We start from the raw sequence: 23533 nt of genomic DNA, 5'->3' as shown, positions 1-23533 counted from the left end.
AGTTTGACGTTTTCGTTGACAGAGCTGAGCTGCCTAATTCGGTCAACAAAGGTTACACAACTTAATTCTCGCTACTTTCTTCTTTAATTTTACCAAATCATTTATTTTATATTGTAAATATTTTTTTCGTGTCTAGCGTGTATTTGATGCGAGAGATCGTAGTTATGAAACTGGATAAAATTTATGTGGCAGTAGATCTTGAATGTAATAAGTAGTGCAATTTGGGTTCACGAATTCTCAAGATTGACATGTGTATAATATATTGAAGATTGTGAGCATAAGAAAATATTAAATAGTCTGCACGTCGGAAGCGTACATTTACCTGTGAATCCTTGAATGTCGGTGTTAACAATAACATCGTCAATATAAACTTGGGGCGTTGAATATAAGAATACAGTCCTATGAATACCAGCGTAATTGAAAAAATCAAACGTGTATGTTTGCTCCTGTCGCACTTTATCAAAACTGAAAAAAAAAAATCTATTTGTTGGTTGAATAAGATATATGTAGTTACCTAAATTAATTTCTTAATTATTACTTCGTAATTTTTTGTATTCTGGTTTCTATAAGCTTTGGTAGGTAATTGAAAACTCGCAAGGTTTTGACGTAGTAATTTTTTTTTGGGTTTCGAAGTATGCTTTTAGAAAAATATTGAAGTTAATTATCAAGGGTTTTTGCATTGGGCCGATTCTGATTTCTTCCATCATAGCCCATTACTAAATTGAGCCCATTAATAAATAATCTGCTACCTCAGAAGGAAAATCAGCTTAGCTGAGGCCCACGGAGCAACAAACTAATACGGGGCCGCCGAGTGTAAAAATAAGTCTTTAATCGTACTTCTGAGAAGAGCACTTTGTACAAGATTTGAAGGATAATGAGATCAAAAATAGAATTAGTGCTTAAAGTAGATATTATTAATAGAGCTTTTGCAGATACAAATTAGTTAACATTCATTTAGTACTGCTATTTGATACCTTTGATTTGATTTAAATTTTTGGATGAAACAGCTAAACAGCATACTCTCTATGTGTGAAAGAGTGTCAAGGCCAAATATTGCTCTAAAAGTTATCAAATTTTTCAACTCCGTAAATTTCACTCCGCTTAAAACTGTTACATTCATTCACAATAATTGATATGCTAGTTTTATTTCGAGGGGTTTTTGAGTTTTAATTGCTGCATACAGCTGGATACTTTTTTAACTTGTCCCCTATAAAAATAGCTTTTTTTTACTACCCTCCATAATTTACAAAATCCAGTTTTTTGTTTTGACAGAGGCCAATGGACTACCGATTACTAAAGACTACAAATACAAAAGTCAATTTGACAGACTGTGTAAATGTAATAGCAATAATAATAAATGGCACCAAATCGCTCACGGTCATCCGACCCCAAATTAGGATTCCCTGTGTTATAGGTACCAGAGACTGACATACATACTTATATATGAGTCGACTATTATCAAAGCCGGCAATGTGACTTTTGGACAATTATTGGTAAATCAGAAAAACGAATTATTGACTTTGTATTCCATTGGCAGTCACAAAACTCTTCTGAACGACATCTTAGATAAATAACAGGTTAAGTATTAACCTTTATTTAATGCAGGTTCTGAACCGTATTCTTTGAAGGAGACGATTATATTCAAATCAATCTGTATTGACATATCAATATTTTTTTTTTGTCCAAATGCACAGATTGCCACCTTTGATAATAGAAGACTCATATGTTTTAAATATATACCTTTATAGATAATAAACATCCAGATAAAGACCTAGCAAACCTGTTCATCACACGAATGTTTGCCCAACGTGGGAATCGAACCCACGACCCTCGACGCAACAGTCAGGGGCGCTAACAACTGCATTACCGAGTCACTTAAAAATATACATTAACGAAAACATTTCAAATTGTTAGTTAGTAACAATACCAAAGTGACTTTCCAATATGCAAATTTAAATATGTATTTGCTTTTCAAAACACAAACATTAACCGAAACCACAAAATCTTTATTATCATGACGAAACCGAAGACGTAAATGTGACTTACGATTTATCAAAATTATCGCTATATTGTATTATGGAACAAAAGAATCAGATGATAAATACATTTGATACATTTAAATTGGCTTTAAAGGATTTCTATTGTAAACCAATTGTTTTATCGAACGTCTTACAGATCATATCATAAAATGATCGAATTTGATTAAGTCTTAAGTTAAGTACAGATCTGTAAAGTCACTTTCAGGTCGAGTGCTCTTCGAATAAGCTAGACCGATGTACTTACTCGATAATTTGTTTGACATATCCCTGTGGTACAGTATCGCTTAGTAGGGTGTTGTCGACCGCAACAGTGAGGAGATTGCTCGTATTGTAATTCACTACATCCGTGATCTCTACTTCGAACGGTAAGTGACCTATCTCGTGATATGTCACTGATTTGCCGTTTACAAACTGAAATGAAAATTAAACACTTATTATAATTAAATAATTATAGACTTATATAAACATATAACCGTAGTATTTTAACCTGTATTTATTTTGTATGAAAGAGTTTTCAAGACCATTTTGCAAGATTAAAAAATGTAATCTACCAATCAATTTGTTTTTGAGTACCCTACGGACAAAGTAATGCATAGGGTACCGATATTTGGAGGTTATATAAAATTTATTTTCATAGGGCACGTAATGGTAACGGAATGTCAAATAGACACGGATGCACGTTGTTTTATTATTGGTAGATGAGTTATAATTTTTATTTATTTACTAGCGACCCGCCCTCGCTTCGCTTCGGAAACATTAAAACACAAATGAAACCAAAAAAAAAAAATAAAAAAAAAATAAAAAAAAGTAGCCTATGTTCATCAGGGACAATGGCGGCTTCTAATGGAAAAAGAATTTTTCAAATCGGTCCAGTAGTTTCGGAGCCTATTCGAAACAAACAAACAAACAAATCTTTCCTCTTTATAATATTATAATATAATATAATAATAATATAATATAATAATAATATAATATAATATAATATTATAGTATAGAAGTATAGATATAGATGAGCATACTTAGACGTGTATACCAGGCCGCGCTCTGCTAAGAGTATGAACTATTAGCTAACCGTATTAAAAACATCGATTTCGAGGAAGTATTTGCGCGCCATCTATACTACTGCGACCTTCCTTGAAGTGTCAAAAACTACTGTGTGCTCAGTGCGAGTTTTTTAACTCCTCGATCGCGTAAAAGTTAACTTAATTTTGTATGGAGTTGGAATAAGTTTCCTTCCTTTGCCACTAGGAGCGCTTTTCCAACTCCATACAAATTTGAGTTAACTTTTACGGGATCGAGAAGCTAAAAAACTTCACACTAAATACACTGATGTAATCTTTCCTACCCTCCACGTGGGCCTACCGTGCACGTGCGCTTGATCGTCGAGAGCAATGCTCTACGGAGGACGATGTTGCGATGATAATTATCTTTGCGTAATTATATGCAATAAATTTCCATAAATAAAAATAAAATATGATGATGTCTTAGTGTTGATTGATTTCTTGTTTGAATATGTACATAATATACATTGAATTACCCAAGCCTGGGACTATGACGAATAGCTTGCTCTTTGTCTGGGTGTTTAATATCTATATAAGTATTTATTTAAAACATCTGATTTCTATAGTACAGGGAATCCTAGTTCGGGACTAAATGAATGATCCTGTGTAATTTGTCGTTTTATTCCCTGCCTAATCGTTGGTAGTTTAAGGGGCTATTCCAACTACTCACTGTGATAGGTGAGCTCACGCGCTCAACCTGAAAGAGCTTCTAACAAAGACCCAATCAAGGGCAGTGCTTCACTGAATCTATCACCGGATTGGAATCGCGATCCACTGAGAAGATACAACGAGAAACTCAGTGCTTGTGTCTATAGATTTGTCCCTGATTATTGTTTATAGCGGGTATAAGGTGGATGGGTGAATTCATGTTTTGTGATGTTTATGGACTCCGGTAACCACTTAACACTAGGTGGACCTTGAGCTGGTTCACCCATCTATGGAACAAAAAAAATTGTGAAACTATACGACGGAAAACCAATCGACTTAATTGCCTCGTCCTTTACTTGTTAAGAATTTATGATTTTAATATTCTGCGGTAATCTTCGTGTGTAAATTTAATTGTTGTACATTTGCAATTTTTGCAATATATTTGTTGTTTTAATTTTATTTGAGGCCAGAATAAATACAAGAAATGCAGTTTTAAAATTTAGAATATAACACTCATTTTTGTCGAATTGCAAACGTTCACTAAGGTAATTAATGGGAAACAGTCAAGTTTCAATTGAGATACATACAAGAAATAAAATACTGTGCTTGTAGCTGGCAGCAGAGCGTCTTGTGAGTCCACATGGGAAGGCACCACCACCCTGCCTATTTCTGCTGTGAAGCAGTATTGCCTTCCTGTTTGAAGGGTGGGGCAGCCGTTCTACTCTAGAATTGAGACTAGAATTCAAGGTGAGTGGTGCCATTTACATTATGGGCTCCGGTAGCTTCTTGACACTGGGTGGGCAATGAACTCGTTCACCGATCTAAGCCATAAAAATTATATATCCCTAGACAGGCGTATGAACTAACGGCCATTCTATTCTCACGAATGTGGTTATGTGCTAACCTACACCAACCATAGACACCGCAATGTAAATGTCCCCATCCGAAGTCGTTGTGACACCTAATGGTTAAAATTGCCAACGAAGATGCTTTTTTTTTTAATTACACACACGCATTACGCTCATTATACTGATGAATCAACTCCCAGCCGATGGGCCGATAAACTTTTTTTTTTATTGCTTAGTAGGATGGACGAGTTCACATCCCACCTGGTGTTAAGTGGTTACTGGAGCCCATAGACATCTACAACGAAAATGCGCCACCCACCTTGAGATATAAGTTCTAAGGTCTCAGTATAGTTACAACGGCTGCCCCGCCCTTCAAACCGAAACGCATTAGCGCTTCACGGCAGAAATAGGCGAGGTGGTGGTACCTACCCGTGCGGACTCACAAGAGGTTCTACCACCAGTAAACGAGATGTCGCGTAGAGTAATGCTTCTGTGCCGGTGCTTATATCAAAGGACAAGAATTACTTACTTCATATAGTCTGGTTAATTACGTGACAAAATTATAATCTAAGGCAATTATTCTAATGAACTGAATAAATTCAGTGTAGATTAAATTTTAATAGGATACAAACTTTTGGCTCTCGTAATAAATTCAAAATATTAAAGTACCTAATACCCTTTAAAAAAGAACTTTAAAGTATTTTAAATTGAGTGAACATAAATTACGTTAAAGTTTGCGCTCTCATCTAATGGTGTTAACAATTTTATCGGATTAATCCTGCTGCGAAGTGAATGAGACGTGTTTGTGTAGACACTACACTTAGCGATAAGTTAAAAGTCGATAAAGAACGCTCAGGAATGAACTTGCCATTTTCTTAATAGTTTTATTGCCTTTTTTTAAAATACTTATGAGCCAGTTTTGTAATCATTAATAAACAACTAATTAATCTGAAGATATGATCACTAGTGCATAGTTATTTATGTAATCGTGTTCGTGATTGGCAATTAATTAGTAGCTAAAGAGAAGCGAAACTAACGATGTTCGATAAATAATTTGCATACTTTAATTGACTAGCATATACATATCCTGAAGTTACATTAAAATTATATTAGCTAATAAGGATTTCTACAATTACTAAAAAAAAAAAACTGTTTCCGGGAAGGTGCTCTTTGGGTTCAACGTCGCAGTCGTCAAATTTTAAACATGAAAGAACTGACTGTGAAGTTTAATAGACAAAGACGAGTGGTAACAGACGGAATAATCATTCAAATCAAATAAACGACCGCTCAGTTTGAATAAATTTTCAAATAATTACGGACTTACTGCTAACCGCTGATGATTTCAAGTCGGCTTTTGTTTTTATGTTTGAGGGATTACTGGTGGCCCGGAGGCCTTTCCAGTTTCACCAGGACAGGTGGGCGAGCAAAGACTCAGCCAGGAGGGCTGTGATTTGCTCAAAGTTGCTCGAGTATCTCCAAGAAGACCTAACGACTTAAGAGCAGCTGCTTCGCGAATTAATCTACTACCGGATCGGAATCGCGGCCGGCTGCGAAGTTCCGGCGGGAAACTCAACGGGCTGATGCATGGGTTAGGTTACACGTCGAATTATTTGTAGAGTTCGACGAGTACGGTTATCGGGGTTCCTAAGCCTGCTCCTAGTGTTGGCTTTTGTATATTTTTTTAAAAAATTTTTACTCTATGGCAATGCTTGGTGCTGGTATCCCGTTCAATTAGACGCGCAGTCACCGAGCAAATTGGCAGGAAATTTAAAATTTGAAAAAGAATCTGAGGCGCAATATTATGAACTGTAAGCTGAGAGATACATTTTTTATTATTTGTGTTATCTTTGAATATGATAATAATTAATTAGTTGTAATATTTAAGTTATGACTTAGTAAAACATTGTCTGTTTTCACTGACGCGGACGGTGGTCTAAAAATATTGTTAGTTTTATAAATCTAGCTTATTAGGTTAATTATCATCTTAAAGACGTTTAGAGGTCAATTTACATGTTTGAACAAAGACTCATCACAAAGTATCTACGCTAAATTGTAAAAAATATACTCAATATCGTTATACACATATAAATGACGCCTCAGATAAAAGCATGTATATAGGTGGATATTAGTCCGGAAAGTGCCAAAAAATAGGATCATAAAAGAAAACATTTGACGTTCAGTACAAATTTAATTTCTATGTAATAATTTAAGTACAATAAATTCGCGGGCAAAAATAATTTAAATGATTTTGAATATTTTTTTCTGTCTTATTAAAAGTAAAAACGTATGTATGATGAATAACTTAAAAAATAATTATTTTGAAATCTTTCGGTTCCAGTTTCATTCATTAGAGGTTTGTCGTTATAATATTTTGAATTGATTACAATTGGTAAAGGCTTGAGTTTTATTTTATTTTATTGCCCTTGTAAGCAGACGAACATATGGCCCACTTGATGGTGAGTGGTTACCGTCGCCCATGGACTTCAGCAATGCCAGGGGCAGAGCCAAGCCGATGCCTACCGCTTCATACTCTCCACAAGCCTCGTTTGAAGGACATGTCATAGCGCTAGGGAGAGACCGTGGCCCCTCCACTTAGCTTATTCCATAGCCGGATGGTACGTGCTAAAAAAGACCTCTGGAAACGCACTGTGGATGACCGCAGTGGCTCACGGTAGTATGGATAAACTCTACTCCGGTGGCGGGCGGTGCGATGGTAAAAACGAGATGATGGTATCATCTCAAACAATTCCTCAGAGCATTCCCCATGGAATGAGCATGAAGATTTCACTGATTGTCAGTCTGACCTTAAATAAATGAATTAGAAGATTGTCCCCTAAAGGCATGTCATCATCATCAGATCATTACATTTTGAAATTATTTTACAGAATAAGATGATTTACAAAATGTAGGTCAGGCCCTAAAGCTGATCGATTACTCGATACACGATTACATATATTACAATCTCATAAGTTGGTCTCGTAAGATGGTAAACAGGCACAAAACTGTGTTTTGTCGGCCCAATCTGAACTAAATCAAAATAATTTCTTTTCGAGAAACAATGAATTAAAGCGACAAATATTGAAAGAGATTCGAATGACATGAAATTAGTAAGAAGTTGATTGAGTAATGCACGTTGACTGAGGTCAGTGATTCACGTCGACAAACATTTTGTCGCCATTCAAAATTGACACCATTAAAAAAAGAATAAGTGACAATACTCTGTTTTTTTTTTTTTTTTGCCCTTGTAGGCAGACGAGCATACGGCCCATTTAATTTGCACATGTTTATGTATCATATTATTATTTACTAACACTATTAATTGAATTCAAGAGAATAATAATGGACGTAATTATATAATATCAATAAACGGCTCTAACTACTTTTGTTTAACAAGTGCTTGGAACATACACATAGAAACAATGAGAGAGTACTCTAAAGCTTATGAAAAAATCATTAACAAAAATATTCCTATCTGTAATAGAGCGGTTTAGTAGTAGTAGTAGTAGTCGTACTATGTAGTAATAATAAACTATAACAATAACAATAAACTCATTTCATTTCGACTTTGAACCTATATTAGCTCGACAAAGAATTACATTTCCATCTTCACTGCTAAAACACTTCCTAGTAATTTTATTTGCTACGTAACGTTCATACGAAGCACGATTTTGTTTTTAATTATGAGATCATAGGTAATGTTTGTATTCAGAGGATCATATATTTGATTGTCTGTAAAGAAAGACCGTAAATTAATTTCCGATCGAAATCAAACGACAATGATTTATATTCATGTTCAAATGATAATCTCTATATATAAAAATGAATTGCTGTTCGTTAGTCTCGCTAAAACTCGAGAACGGCTGGACCAATTCGGCTAATTTTGGTCTTGAATTATTTGTGGAAGTCCAGAGAAGGTTTAAAGGGTAGATAAATGAATGAAAATGTTCGGAATTAAATAAAAATAACAATTTTGTTTTTTCTTTGATGTGTCCCCTGTCGGACGGATTCGTTTTGTTTGTTTTAAGTTTATTTTATAGGTCTTTTGTTTATCGATTGAGGCACTAAGAAGTCTGCCGGATCAACTAGTCACTGATATATTAATTCAAATATATAATTTAATTAGTAAATATCATAATTTGTTTCGTTTAAAAAACTTTCTTAGCGTATTGAATATTAAGTACGATAAGTGTCCGTCTGCTTGGGTAATTTTCACTCCGCTCGGTCGAACAACGCGGCTCTGTGTGCTTAGTGCGAGTTTTTTAACGTTCTCGATAGCGTAAAAGTTAACCCAATTTTGTATGCAGTTGGAACAGCACCCCTAACGGCAAATGTAGGCAAACGATCCCATTCCTTACAAATATGAGCTAACTTTTACGCTAACGAGAACGTTAGAAAACCCGCACTAAGCACACTGTTCATTACAAAATGAACTTGAAACGATCCGAATCTAAATTCCCACAAGTGGTTAGGTCGAACCAGTGCTCGCTCACGACTCGGGACCGGTGTCGTTCGACAAATTGTTCAATTACAATCAGGCAGATTGCCTAGCGACAGACACCGCATTCGCCGATTTATTATACCCTTTCCTCCTAACGTAGGGTCTAGTCACTCTAGTGTATAAGATGCACCTCCATTTAAATTAAATTTAAACTAATCTGTGTGAAGTTTGCATTAATCTGTAGTTCTTTATTCCACAAAGGTGAAAACTAGTTTGAGTATTGCTATTTTTCATTTAAAAAAATACCGAATCGAAACGCCAGGAACATTGGCAGCCCTACGCTAGTACTGTCTTCATAGTTCATTGCGATTTCACCCGCCAGAAATAGTATCATGTTTCTTGCATGTAAATTTGTACCTCATTCGTATGAAATCTGATAAGTAAGTATTTCACCTAGATGTGACTGCGGAATAACTTACGTTTTATTACTTTCATTGACTTAGGTTTCATATCCGGGATGCAAAATAGTACACACCTTTGCCTATTGTGTCATATAAAGTAAGTATACGCTTGTATGTATATGTGTGTATATGTATTGTTTTGTATCTTGTAATATGTATATATTATTATATGTAATGTTTACTAAATGCACTAGGTTTGTGTTCCTAATTCTTCTTTCCTTCTGCGGGCCTACCGGAACAGATTTCAATATGAAATAAGTAGTGCCCTTGTACTCTGTATCCTTATTGTCGTGTTTCTTCTGACAGCTGTGTGTGCAAAATATATTGAATAAATAAATAAATGAAATTTTCATCTCACATTTCAGATCACGCCGGCTTCAACGCAATCATTGTTCCTAGATCATTCGAAATATTTACCCGAATAATACGTAAATTGTTCTTAAATCATTCAAAATTTGGTTTGTTCAAACTGGATGTATTCAATGTTATAATAAATACATGTTACTTCAAAATGATTGTCAGTCGAACCAAATAAATATTTGTAGTACAAACACAATTTGTGAAGTGTTTAATATTCTTGACATTTGACATTCTTTGACTTGAACATGTAGAAGGATACGCGATGTCTAAAGATGATGTAACGAGCAAGAACACCGTTTATATGTTAATCGTGTGAATTTCGTATTTTATATCGCCCTCATTCTCGGTAAGAACACCATTGTGCTATGGGAATGGGTTATTTTCTTCTAGTTTTCGTAACAGATATGATTTAACCATCATGAATAATTAATGATTTAAATTTGAATATTAACTTTAAATTATGAAAACGAACCTTTAATTGGTTCGAAGTATAATTAAATGTGAATGAATGATTTTTGTGCTTTAGATAAGAAACGAATCACGTTCCAGCCGGTTTTTATTTTACAAAGTGATTGGCCTACATGCCTACCTACATTTAGACACGAGGGCGAAGTATTAATTATATTCTAATGCTTGAAGTATTGAAACGTCCCATCCTCGAAACCGGATCATATCGCTGTTTCACTGCAGGAATGGGTACTGTGCCATAAGCGTAGTCTGGAGAAGCCAGAAATGGAGTGTAGTTATTAAAAACAATTAGGTGTTTTTTTATTGCTTAGATGGGTGGACGAACTCACAGCCCTGGTTAAGTGGTTACTGGAGCCCATAGACATCTATGTCGTAAATGCGCCACCCACCTTGAGATATAAGTTCTAAGGTCTCAAGTATAGTTGCAACGGCTGCCCCACCCTTCAAACCGAAACGCATTACTGCTTCACGGCAAAAAAAGGGAGGGTGGTGGTACCCACCCGCGCGGACTCACAAGAGGTCCTACCACCAGTAATTACGCAAATTATAATTCACGCCGGTCATCGTTCTCGTCGAACCCGTCGCTTGCGACGAAGAGCTCGACGAGTAAATGAACCCTCAGATACAGTCCACTGAGTTTCTCGCCCGATCTTCTCAGTGGGTCGCGTTTACGATCCGGTGGTAGATTATGCGAAGCACGGCTCTTGCTAGGGTTTGTGTTCGCAACGTCGTCAGGTTTGATCCCCGTGAGCTCACCTACTATAGTTAAGGTTCCGCTCACATAGCCTCTCAAGGCTATCAGCTTAGGTAGGAGGAAAAAAAAAACTGCTTTACGGCAGAAATAGGTGGTGGTACCTACACGTGCGGACTCACAAGAGGTCCTTAGGTAAAAAAAAACTCTTCTTTGTTGTTATATACATACCATTTTTTTTAAATCACACTTTAAATAATGTATGTATGGCAATACCAAACGATGTCCACAGATTATAATTGTTTCGACTGACCCAACCAATTTGATTTCGATTTTTTATAAAAGTATAACAAAAAGTATAAGGCCATACATAACACATTTATAATTTTGTAAGTTCTTTAGTATGTACGCATAAAAACTTAACATGTCCCAAACTAGTTAGACGCTTACCTTATGCTATATTGACTTAGTTACTAATACGGATGTTGTCGAGCTAAATACACTTTTTACGTAGATATGCAATTATAACAAATTCAACTACATGAATGTTTTTTTTTTTAAATAGCATACCTAATAATCTAGTTGGCAGAATCTGAACAAAGACGTATACAAAAAAGCATTAATTACCACTTCGGCGGCATAGTGAACGCTGCTGAACCGCACCCAGACCCGTTGTTTCGCCGTCTGCCACCACGGCGGAACGTGGAACCTCCTGTCGTACCACACCAAGCCTACATGGTCCCGAAGAGAGGCGTCTTCGCCCACGTCATTATATGAAGAAGGCACAGGCATGTGTATCACAGAGCCTGTCTAAAAGAAAAAAAAGTGTTTTTAAATTATTATTTTTTATTTATTTTTATTACTTGTTTAGGTGGACGAGCTCACAGCCCATAGATATCTACAACGTAAATGCGCCACCCACCTTGAGATATCTCAAGAAGGGCGGGGCAGTTACAACGGCTGCCCCGCCCTTCAAGCCGAAATGCGTTACTGCTTCACGGCAGAAATAGGCAGGGCGGTGGTACCTACCCGTGCGGACTCACAAGAGGTCCTACCACCAGTAATAAATTTATTGATATTGTTCGAACTGTGCTTTATAATTTAAAAAAAAGCTACCTTTTCAAGATCTTGCGCATACCAGCCATTTCTATAGCCGAATTCTGGGTCGGCAGGCGATGGCCGAAAACTCCATATCCCATCTAGGGTTCTTAAGTCCCTGGTTTCTGTAGCACGTGGGTACAATGCGCCTCCGTTGCTTGGTAATTTTCTTTTATACAATTGGTTGATTTCATTTGAGCTAGACGACAGCGGCACCACTGCTATCGTCACGGACACTATGCATATTAGCAGAAGCGCGAAAGCAAATCTCGGCTTTATCATCTGAAAAGAAAAAAAAACAATAGGTTATATACACTTTAAACTGTTTTAAAAGAATGGTGAAGGAACACTACTTATCTGCTTAGTGTTGTTTGTTGCATCATTATCATTTATCATTTCCATTATGATTTATTATGTGTGTGTAAGTATATTAGTATGTATTGTATGTATGTATATTGGTATATATTACATGTAAACGGTATATATCTGTTTATTATATGTATATATTTTCTATGATAATGTATTGTCTATGGTACACTGCAACATACCTGCTATATTTTTATATTTTACAGAATTTCTGTAAATTTAACGGTTGTCTGGAAGAGATCGCTTTTAGCGATAAGACCGCCTATTGTACAAATGTATGTGCTTTTTGACTGTTTTTTGAATGTAAATTGTGTTGGTGTGCAATAAAGTGTATTCTCTCTCTCTCTCTCTCTCTCTACACTATACATACAACATTACATACAATAAGGTGTATTTATTATACTTTTTACACACAATCACGACAGGATGGTGGTTACTTTCAATCAAGAAAATATATTAATGCCAGGGCCAGAGCAAATACCATAGTTCAAGTCAGAGCTGGAATATAAAAGTGTTTCAAACCATCTCACGAAATGTACTAGTTGGTTCAGTTTTATTCGAATACATGTTTTATTTTTATTTACACTTCCATGTAAACATGTGATGAGATAAAGAAATGTAACAAAAAAAAACAAAAACAAATTAGTTGTGTAGTCGATTGACGAAACGACATGTTTATATCGTTTGAAATAATATATCGTCTTTATCTTTTGTAGCAACAGAGTACGTTGTAATATATACGTGCAAAGGAGGAATTTGTGGTTCAGGTCCGAATTGTTTTCATTATTTTTTATGTAACCTACGAAGGCAATGTGTAAGGACATCAGTAATGATACAGACATGCTACTGCCTACCCCATAGATCTCCTTTCAAACCTTCCTTTGAAGGATTTGTCATAGCGCTTAAAAAACACCGTGGAGAGGAGCTATGTAATTCCAAAGCCGTGCGTGTGTGGTCAGAAATATTTCTACGGACGAACTGAGGTTCAGATCGTAATGACAAGGATAATGGGACAGGGCACGTAGCAATACCACTCCGATAAGGAAATTACCAAATGCGTATTGTATTACAAATGTAAGATTTTGAAGAAAGACAAGTAAAGCATGAAAATTTTAGTATAAAGAAAACTGACTTCGTCGAAATAAAGTGAGAATACTATCAATGTAGTACTAGTCAATTAAATAAACAATATTTTTAAGAATCGCCCAAAAAATATTGGTCGATTTTAAATGGGAACACAGGAGAAGCACAGAATAAAAAAAAAAAAAGAGTCATTAAATCTCTTAACCTACGAAAATGTTTCGCGGTAACGCACTTGAAGCATTTTATCGTGTTACTTTTCTATCATTAATTATTAAACTAGTGAAAATTGATTTGGTTTCATAAAGGAAAATTAGCTTTAGCTTTAATTTATGGTCCGACTTCGGTCTCCTCGATCGAATACTATGCAATTTAACCATCATCCGGCCCAAGTAGACATAAAGAAAGAGACAGAAAATCTCAATCTCATTTTCTATCAAAGTTTTATCCAAATCCTTATATTGAATACTGTTTTGTTATGAATTGCGACCTCAAACTTATGTCTGAGGATACCTTAATTGTAAGTCATAAGTTCTACTGGCTATCGATGCTACAAAATACTAATGTTCACGGAAAAATTGTAAAAACCACAAAGAAGAATCACATCACACACAATTATCACCCCACCGTCGTCGCCCTAGACACGTCCTTACGGATCCATCAATTTGTTGGAATGAGTTGGAATTTTGTAATTGTTTTTAAAGTACTTTGTGTTATTTTATTACTTTTATTTTATTTGAGTGAGCTAGATTTTATTTGACATTTTGAAAATAACACAGAATTATTTGACAATTCACGGGAAGAAAAAGAAATATTTTTTTTCGCTAGAAGCTCTCAGGGATAAATTGAATTTCTTTAGTAGAATATTACCCATTTTTTAGTTGATTAGGTAATTGTTTTCTGCACTTTTTTATTTCTGTTTATTACAGAGATGTGTAAGCGATCATACGGCCCTCTTGAGATTAAGCGGTCGCCTAAGCTCATAGACATCACAACGCGAATGACGATTTGAAAGCCTCAATTGTAGTATAGTTTAGCTGTCCCAACCTTCAAGTATGAACAGAGGACAAGAAAAAGACACGACGATGCTACCTACCCTTGTGGGCTTAAACTACGCCTTACTACCAGTATATCGGTATTATCATTGATCGTGTTTCTATTTGTACAATCGCCAGCACGCAGTCGAAGTCACCAAGTTTCATCGAGAGTACTGTACTTGACTTGGACTGATGTGACAGAGTAAGCGCAAGACAGGGTGAAGCGGAAACAACTCGTGAGGGTCCTATGTATCAGCAGGATACCCTAGGTCTACAACAACACTGTACCTCTTGAGGTACCTCAATCATATTATGGCGTGATTCAGGTAAGAGCGCCGGCAGGCTGGTGAGCAATTCTTTATTTTTATTGCTTATATGGGTGGATGAGCCCACAGCTCACCTGGTGTTAAGTGGTTACTGGAGCCCATAGACATCTACGACGTAAATGCGCCACCCACCTTGAGATATAAGTTCTAAGGTCTCGAGTATAGTTACAACGGCTGTCCCACCCTTCAAACCGAAACGCACTACTGCTTCACGGCAGAAATAGGTGGGGTGGTGGTACCTACCCGCGCGGACTCACAAGAGGTCCTACCACCAGTAAAGGTCCTACCACCAGTAACTCACCAGTAATTCACTGAGCATCTGTTCATCTACTTTACTGAAATGTAATCTAGTCATCGTACCTTTCTTTTTAAAACGTAAATAATATGGTATTTACGATGTATAATAGACAAATTGAAAATACGAGATTTACTTCGTTGTTCTTGCATTTTGTATTATTATTATTATTATATTATAAACTATTTTATTTTATTCACTTTAGTTTGCTAACGAAACACTTTGTTTGATGTCCAAGGAAGACTAATCGTCATGCTTTTTACTCAGTTGTACTTTTATCACACAATTTACTGGTACATGTACTAGATGTTATCAATTGTTTTCATAATAATATGATAACAACGAATACAGTAAATCAGTTACGACCTTTTACTAAATTAGATTTTCTGTTTCACGCAAAAGAATTGCGAAAATAATTATCTTCTGAATATTGTTTTTTTTTTTAAGTCGGTAAGAGAGATTTTGACAAGCTCCCAATTAATTTATCTATTCTGATTTTAAATACGGAACACATCACTATTATGTGCTGTGTCGACTCACAAAATGGGGTATCGTTATGGGTAAGTTATGCTTAAATTTTGCTTAGATTTAAAAACCGGAAATTTTGGTACATAATAATAATGTATCTTCGTCGTAAAAGTTGATTATGAACAGTGTATATGAAATTATCTAGAAGTATAGAAAAACCCAAAGGCCAATTTTTTTCTTGATACGAATTTATCAGTACTAGTGGCCCCGCAGTAGTCGAGATTCGACTATAATTAATTGAAATTATAAATTTAAACATTATTATGGTTCTATTGTCAAATACTATTATATTTCGATATTATAATCACAGTTTTCGCCAAAACTGCACTGTAGATCAATAATATTAAAGACAAACAATATTAATCTATTTTCAATTCGACCACAGACTTTAAACAATAACAAAAGTTTCCCAATTGACAGTAAACAAAGAGTATATTTTTATGTATGTATTGTATCAAATACATGGTTGTGTGTGTAATGTTTTCTTTATTGATTTAAAGTATCTAATATGCATTATTTAAAAAAAAATATTAGCATTGTGCACTTCTTCTCTATATTCTCTATGTGAGAAATTTCATACTCCTCCGTCCGCGTAATTTTCGTAAAAAGGGGTACAAAGTTTTTGCTTCACGTATTAATATATATCGTCCTTATTAACATCGGGCTTAACATGTTAATAATACATTTCCCGAAACACAACTATGTTTCGCCGCCGCACTGTGACTTTAGCTAAATTGAAGAAACACATTCATTCATACATCAGTTGAAGGTTTCCAAGAAAACTTCCTCGGGTTGTCAACGACCATACAAAGCTTCTACTCAATCGGTTAAATAAAGCACGTCAATATTAAACATCAACAAACAAACCCGTATTCATTAAATGCAGTATATTTTTATATTAAAGTAAATATTTATTATTCATTGTGGAAGTCGTACGTGATACGGGATTTTAACTTCGGCAAAATCGAAATGTTCCCTCATCATTATATTAAATTAAGAATCATTAATATTAGTGGCTGAATGCCTACATTTTACATTCTAAGGCTATGTATAAATATGTATGTACTCTATGAATATTTCTTACTAGCGGACCCCCCCGGCTTCGCTTGGAAAGTAGCGCACGCGATCTAAAGAATTTTAGGTAATTTAGTTACATATTGGATTACATTGTTGGAGTTTCAGTAAGACTCCCAATTTTTTTAAAATATAATAAATATAGCCTATGTCACCCGGGGATAGCGTAGCTTTCCAACAGTGAAAGAATTTTTTAAATCGGTTCAGTAGTTTCGGAGCGTATTCAATACAAACAAACAAACAAATCTTTCCTCTTTATAATATTAGTATAGATGTCGTATACATATACCAAAGTGACCTCTATACAATATCAATCCGCAAATAAAACGAGCAATGTCCTAAGTTAGCAAAAAAAACTGGTTTGTACGCATGAGGCGTGCTCGCCAAACAATTCTGGTACTGGCTCCGGCATTTTTGAAATTCGTAAAGGAATTAGGATGGTGCTGTAACCTGTTTTGTGTTTTGAGCACGGCTATCTTAAACTTCGATAGTGCGGTGATTATTTTTTCACACATTTAAATATATATTTTTTTTATTGCTTAGGTGGGTGGACGAGCTCACGAGACATCTACAACGTAAATGCGCCACCCACCTTGAGATATAAGTTCTAAGATCTCAGTATAGTTACAACGGCTGCTCCATCCTTCAAACCGAAACGCATTACTGCTTCACGGCAGAAATAGGCAGGGCGGTGGTACCTGCCCGCGCGGACTCACAAGAGGTCCTACCACCAGTAAGGTAATTAAAAGGTAATTAAAAACTATGTATTCATTACAATATTATGTTGTAATAAAATTTATAAGTAAGAAAAAATATAAAGACGTGAATGATATGGAATGCATTAATGACGTTTTAATTAGAATTTAATGAAAATAATTATTATCATTTGAATAATTACTTCTATTTTTACGTATCGTTTATCCATATCACCAGTGCTATTTTTATTTTCCTATCTATTTGTTCTGTATACAAGAGGAACTTAAGTCACAAAATAAATAAAAAATGTCAATTTAAAAAAAAACCATTGACATATTTAATAATAAATCAGTGGTACTACAAGTGGTGAAAGACGTATTCGAAAAGTTGAATTAAAAATTAATTAATATAAATGATATTCGATGTCTATTTAATTCCCGGAACTAATGGTAGGAAGTATTATTATAAACCCGCACGGCACTACCATTCTAATTATATTACATAGACATTATTGACAATGCAAAAGAGACTTCTACCCTATATCAGAAAATAGATGTCAATATCCACATTGGGTCTCTGGGCTCGGCTAAACAATTAACACCAAGTGCTCTTCCATTAAAATAAAGTCCAGCAACAAAGCAAAAAAAAAACAACAGAAAACCTGCACAATCAATTTGAACAATGTTTTCTATGCAAATTGCATGCGTTGATGTATACATTACAAAACCAGTGACTTTCTAGTACACGGGTTCAAACAATACACGCTGGGAGCTAATCTAAATTCTGTGTAGGATTTAATGCATTGAAACACAAACTACAATACACCAATACAAATATTACGGTCCGTCTATTTAATTTGATTAGAGGTCCCGCAGTAGTCGAAATTCGACTATAATTAATTGGAATTGTAAGTTTGTACACTATTATGATTGTATTTTATACTTCTACAATCACAAATTTCGCCAAGACTACACTATAAAAAATATTAACAAAGACAAACAATATTTAATCTAGGTATTCTCAATTTGACAACAGACGTCAAGAACAAAAGTTTGACAATAAATAGTATGCATGCGTGTGTGCGTCAAATACATGGTATGTAGTGTGTGTAATGTTTTCTTCATTGATTCAATGAACCTTTTATGCATTATTTAAAAAAAAAATTAGCATTGTGCACTTCTTTTCTATGTTCTCTATAAGTGTGGAAAATTTCATACTCCTCCGTCCGCGCAATTTTCGTAAAAAGGGATACAAAGTTTTTGCTTCACGTATTAATATATAGATAACTTTATTTTGACTTTGAAATGTTTCGTAATAATGTTCGAATCTATTAAATATAGCGAGGTCGCGTATTTCTGTATTTCTAACGTTGAAGGTAAACAATTATTAGTCTAAAAGCCAACCGTGGGACTAAAAATGTTCATCTAATTTAATAAAAATATCTTTTATATATTAAATATTTCATAAATACGGACCTATCGAATTATGGCCGCGAGTATTTCGTAAATTGAATATAAACAATGAAACGTTTTGTTATTTTTTTTTAATAATTAATACATAGAGTTAAGAGTTTACACATTAAAAGTAGTCCTTTTTGACGTTCAACAAGTATGTACCTTCATTTACGTTGAATAAAAAAAAAAAGATTTTGATTTGATTTGATTTGATTTGACATAATATGAGAATAATAAACATAAATAGTAGCTAAATAAATAACTGGGAGCAAATCACGCACGCTCATCTGGTCTCCGACTTACGATTCCTTGTGTTTATACTGAGACTGACATAAATACTCTTATACGTTTTTTTTATCGATATACATATATAGATAATAATCTCACGGATAAAGAGCAAACAAACTTGTTCATCACACGAATGAGTGCCCGATGTGGGAATTGAACCTCGGCGCAACAGTCTTGGGCGCTAACTTAGCACCACCGAGCCAGTCAATAATAAAGAATGAAGTGAAATAAAACATGTTTATGTTAGGGTTCTCGCTTATTTACAACTATCAGACAAAAACGTGAACAGATTTTTTATAAGTACATAGAATAATGAAAAAATATTTTTTCAATAAGACTGCCTATGCACATATTATGTAAAAGTCCACATATATAACAATTGATATAAGTCTAATGTTACCTAAGAGCGTCTGTATTTTCTACACTAAAAAGTCTGGTACATCTTACAATTCTTTCGATCTTGATATTATTGACTTGACAGACCTTTGATATCCTATCTTTTTTTGTCCCTACCTATTTGCTGATCGTCTAAGCGGCTATTCCCGCTATGCCCAGACGGGTAGGTGAGCTCACAGACTCAACCTGAGAGAGTTTGCTAATGCTAGCCCTAGTAAGAGCAGTGCTTCGCAGAATCACTGCTCTTGCGAGATTCGGCGAGAAAGTCCGTAGGCTGTGTCTATGGTTTAATTCGCTCGTCGAACTCATCGTCGTAATCGACGAGGACGGTGACCGGTGCTTCAGGGTCCTAAAAGCGCCGAGAGTGAATCCGGAGGTTCCGATAAGACATGGCTTTGTCTTTGTCCGTCGGGGTCGGATAAGATCCCATCTTTAATTATAGTCAATGTTCACACCATTGAGTTTATCGCCGGCTCTTTTCAGTGGGTCGCAATATCGATCCGGCGAAAGATTCAGCGAATCACTGTTCTTGTTAGGGTATATGGTAGCAAACTCTTACAAGCCGAAGCCTGTGAGCTTGCCCACCAATCTAGGCTAACAACAAAAGGGTAGGCAAAAAAATCAAAGTTAATAATATAATTGTTACATTAGTTTCTAATTCAGTATGTAGCATATTTATGCATATAGCTATATATATCAGCTTATATATAGTTTACATTGACAAGGTCTTAATAATCCCGTAGATTCATATTCTGTATCCTATTCGATGAAAAAATACGTAAAATACCTAGTTTTTGCTGGTGTGCCGTTCCATATGCAAATGACGTATCGCGTCTCTTATTAAAAAACTGCGTGTTTCTACGAGAGAAACAATAAAATTCAAAAATTAGTTGATATTATTACTTTCGAAAATTGTTCTCGTACCAGAAGTAAACATTTTATAAAAACACTCAATGAATCTTTATGAACGTCAAAATGCCGCGTAGTTCAGTTTCCTTATACGACTAAAGGACAGAACTATAACTTTTTTTTTTATGAAGGAAGGATTACTGGTGGCCCGAAGGCCTTTCCAGTTTCCCTAGGATAGCTGGGCGAGCAAAAGTTAAGCCAGGAGGACAACTATAACTCTTTCACGTTATCACGGCGCCAAAGACAAATTTGTTAATGTTTCTAGTATTCATTGCTTTGTCTCCTAACTCCAAAAATGAAACAGGTCATAAACTATTTCCCTTAAATAAAGTAAAAATACATTCTGTTAAAATTACGTCATAGTGGTGGGAGTGTAAGATAAACTGTATTACCTTTGTTAACATCGTATTGAAGTAAGTTTTGCGTAGACAAGTTATAAATATAACAAAAAATACAGTCTAATTAAATATACATCCTTATTTTAATTACATCTGAGATTCGTTAAATATTGAAGTAGGTACCTCATGTTTCTAACTATAAATCAGCTTACAAAAAAAAGTTTACATTACATTTTCATATCAGATGCAATTAATCTCAATGATATAAATAAAATAATGACTTACGTTTACAGAGGAAATTAAAAGTAAAAAAGCACACGTGTACATACTAGTAGTTACAAGATTTGCTTTTGTTTGTTTTTTCATTGTATCAATAAATTACTTCCTAGATTCAATTAATTTTGAACTTGACATATCCATGTAAGTACATCGTATTGAATGATGTAATCTCAAGGTATAGTTATATATAAGTTAGTTTTTTTGTTTATAGTTTTTGTTGCTCTAGATCAGTGATTCTCAACCTTTTTTTTTGTTGCGGCACATATTTAACGATTTCAAAATTTGGTGGCACACAAAAAAAAAAGATAAAAATTATTTACTTACTACAACACACTGCGTAAATAGTTTATCAAAAAATTTTAATATACGAAATAAACTAAAATATACTATACATTTTTTTTTGTGGATTTCAATATATATTCATGTTTAAAATATTTTTCTTTTAAAATGATATAATTTAATAATATTAACATTATTATATATTCGCAAAATTTGGCGACACACTTTTGAAATTTGGCGGCACACAAAAGTGCCGCGGAACAGTGGTTGAGAATCACTGCTCTAGATCATTAGACGAGTTTACGGCCCACCTGTTGTTAATTGGTTACCGGGGCCCATGCACAGGATAACGTGAATAATGGCATCCGTCTCGAATCATATGAGTTACAATCATTCAATCTCGATGATTATGCTATCAGAAAATCATTTGTTCACGTACATAAAACAGTTATAGATGATTTGATTAAGAATTAGCTATTTCCTTTATGTTTCATGCAAAATTAACAGATTCGACATACATAATTTTAATTATTATTGTTGTCGAAGTAGAATCCGTATCTATGTTTTATGAAGTCACTCCTTCTTCCCAAGGTAGCTGGGAGGTGTCAATCATCAAGATGCTAATCGAAATATTGGTGAACGTAACTTATGCTATACTTCTATATACTAATAATAATAATAATATTATAAAGAGGAAAGATTTGTTTGTTTGTTTGTATTGAATAGGCTCCGAAACTACTGAACCGATTTGAAAAGTTCTTTCGCTGTTTGGAAGCTACACTATCTCCGAGTGACATAGGCTATAATTTTATTTTAAAAAATTATGGATCCTTATTAAAACTCCAATAATATAACCCAAGGTATAAAAAAATACCTAAAATATTCTTTACATCGCGTGCCCTGCGAAAACTATTGGTGATAGAATAAAAGAATGTACTACGACTTTGTAGAACACATTATAATTTACAAAATGTGTTGCAACAGCATATGTCTAACTATTATAGTTATGCCGCAAAAGTGTTCTTTTATTTAAAAAAAATAAATTGAAATTTTTGTTAAAGACCCGAGCGGAGCCGGAGCGGGCCGCTAGTTATTATTATAAAGATATTCGAAATGAGTGTTGTGGTATATGCCCAGTCTCGATACTACGATCTCTCTCATGAGGAGCACGCGTGAAACCGCTATGTCAATTCGTACCTCTCTTTTTTCACTCTTAAAGACTAGCAAAGCGACTTGTATTATTTATTTACTTATTTAGGACTTACTTATGTTCAATTTTTTGTTTATTCGTAGTTTTTAATCCGAGTCTTTACCAGCATACTACAGGTTACTAATAAACGGTACGGTACGGTTTCTAATACAAACTCGATTAAATATCCGGTTGTAAATTACTCTGAAAAGTGGATATGTGAGAACACTGTATTTGCAGGAATGAGATAACTCATCCCCTTTCTGCGTAGTATCTACACTAACAACCTTTTCATCTTAGAACTTTATTAGCTATTAATTGCTTCTTTAAAGCACGTTCATATATTTAAAAGAATATCCGTGCTTTAATAATATGTACAATTGAGGCTTTTGGTTTTAATAACACGATGATCAGTTAACTCTATTGTGTTTGCAAATCGTTAACCCATTGAGTTTCACGCCGGATCTTCTCAGTGTGTCACTATTCCGATCCGGTCGTAGATTCAGCGAAGTACTGTTCTTGCTACGGCTAGTGTGAGCAATTCTCTCGGGTTGGGCCCGTGAGCTTACCTAACCGTTCGAGTGTAGCTGGAATAGCCCCTTTAGCCTACCAGCGATTAGGTACGAGAAAAAAAAAATCTACTCAATTAAGTACTATTGAAACTGTACTGTAAGTTTACTGGTGGTAGGACCTCTTGTGAGTCCGCGTGGGTGGGTGCCACCACCCTGCCAATTTCAGCCGTGAAGCCGTGATGCGTTTCGGTTTGAAGGGTGGGGCAGCCGTTGTAACTATACTTGAGACCTTAGAACTTATATCTCAACGTGGGTGGCGCATTTACGTTATGGATGTCTATGGGCTCCAGTAACTACTTAACACCAGGTGGGCTG

At 35.0% G+C, this 23533-nt stretch overlaps 1 protein-coding gene and 1 long non-coding RNA gene across 2 annotated transcripts in view; both read right to left on the bottom strand.

The window, feature by feature from the left end:
• Nucleotides 1-23533, bottom strand: part of LOC101736859 (beta-glucuronidase) — a 52504-nt gene that overhangs the window by 11651 nt on the left and 17320 nt on the right. Inside the window, exons 2-5 of the mRNA XM_038012288.2 lie at nt 12131-12394; nt 11642-11824; nt 2284-2450; nt 323-465 (exon numbers count right to left, since the gene is read on the bottom strand). Coding sequence (XP_037868216.1) covers nt 323-465; nt 2284-2450; nt 11642-11824; nt 12131-12394 — 757 coding nt within the window. The remainder of the gene's footprint in view (nt 1-322; nt 466-2283; nt 2451-11641; nt 11825-12130; nt 12395-23533) is intronic.
• On the bottom strand, nt 7351-10225 carry LOC134199275 (uncharacterized). The gene is made up of 2 exons (XR_009973704.1): nt 9854-10225; nt 7351-8325 (listed from the first exon to the last, which is right to left on the bottom strand). It is a non-coding gene; the product is annotated as an uncharacterized LOC134199275 (long non-coding RNA).

Source organism: Bombyx mori, chromosome 8, assembly GCF_030269925.1.
Source record: "Bombyx mori chromosome 8, ASM3026992v2".
Lineage (NCBI taxonomy): Eukaryota > Metazoa > Arthropoda > Insecta > Lepidoptera > Bombycidae > Bombyx > Bombyx mori.
Note: the sequence above shows the minus strand (reverse complement) of the source record. Positions and strands in the feature narration are given on the sequence as shown.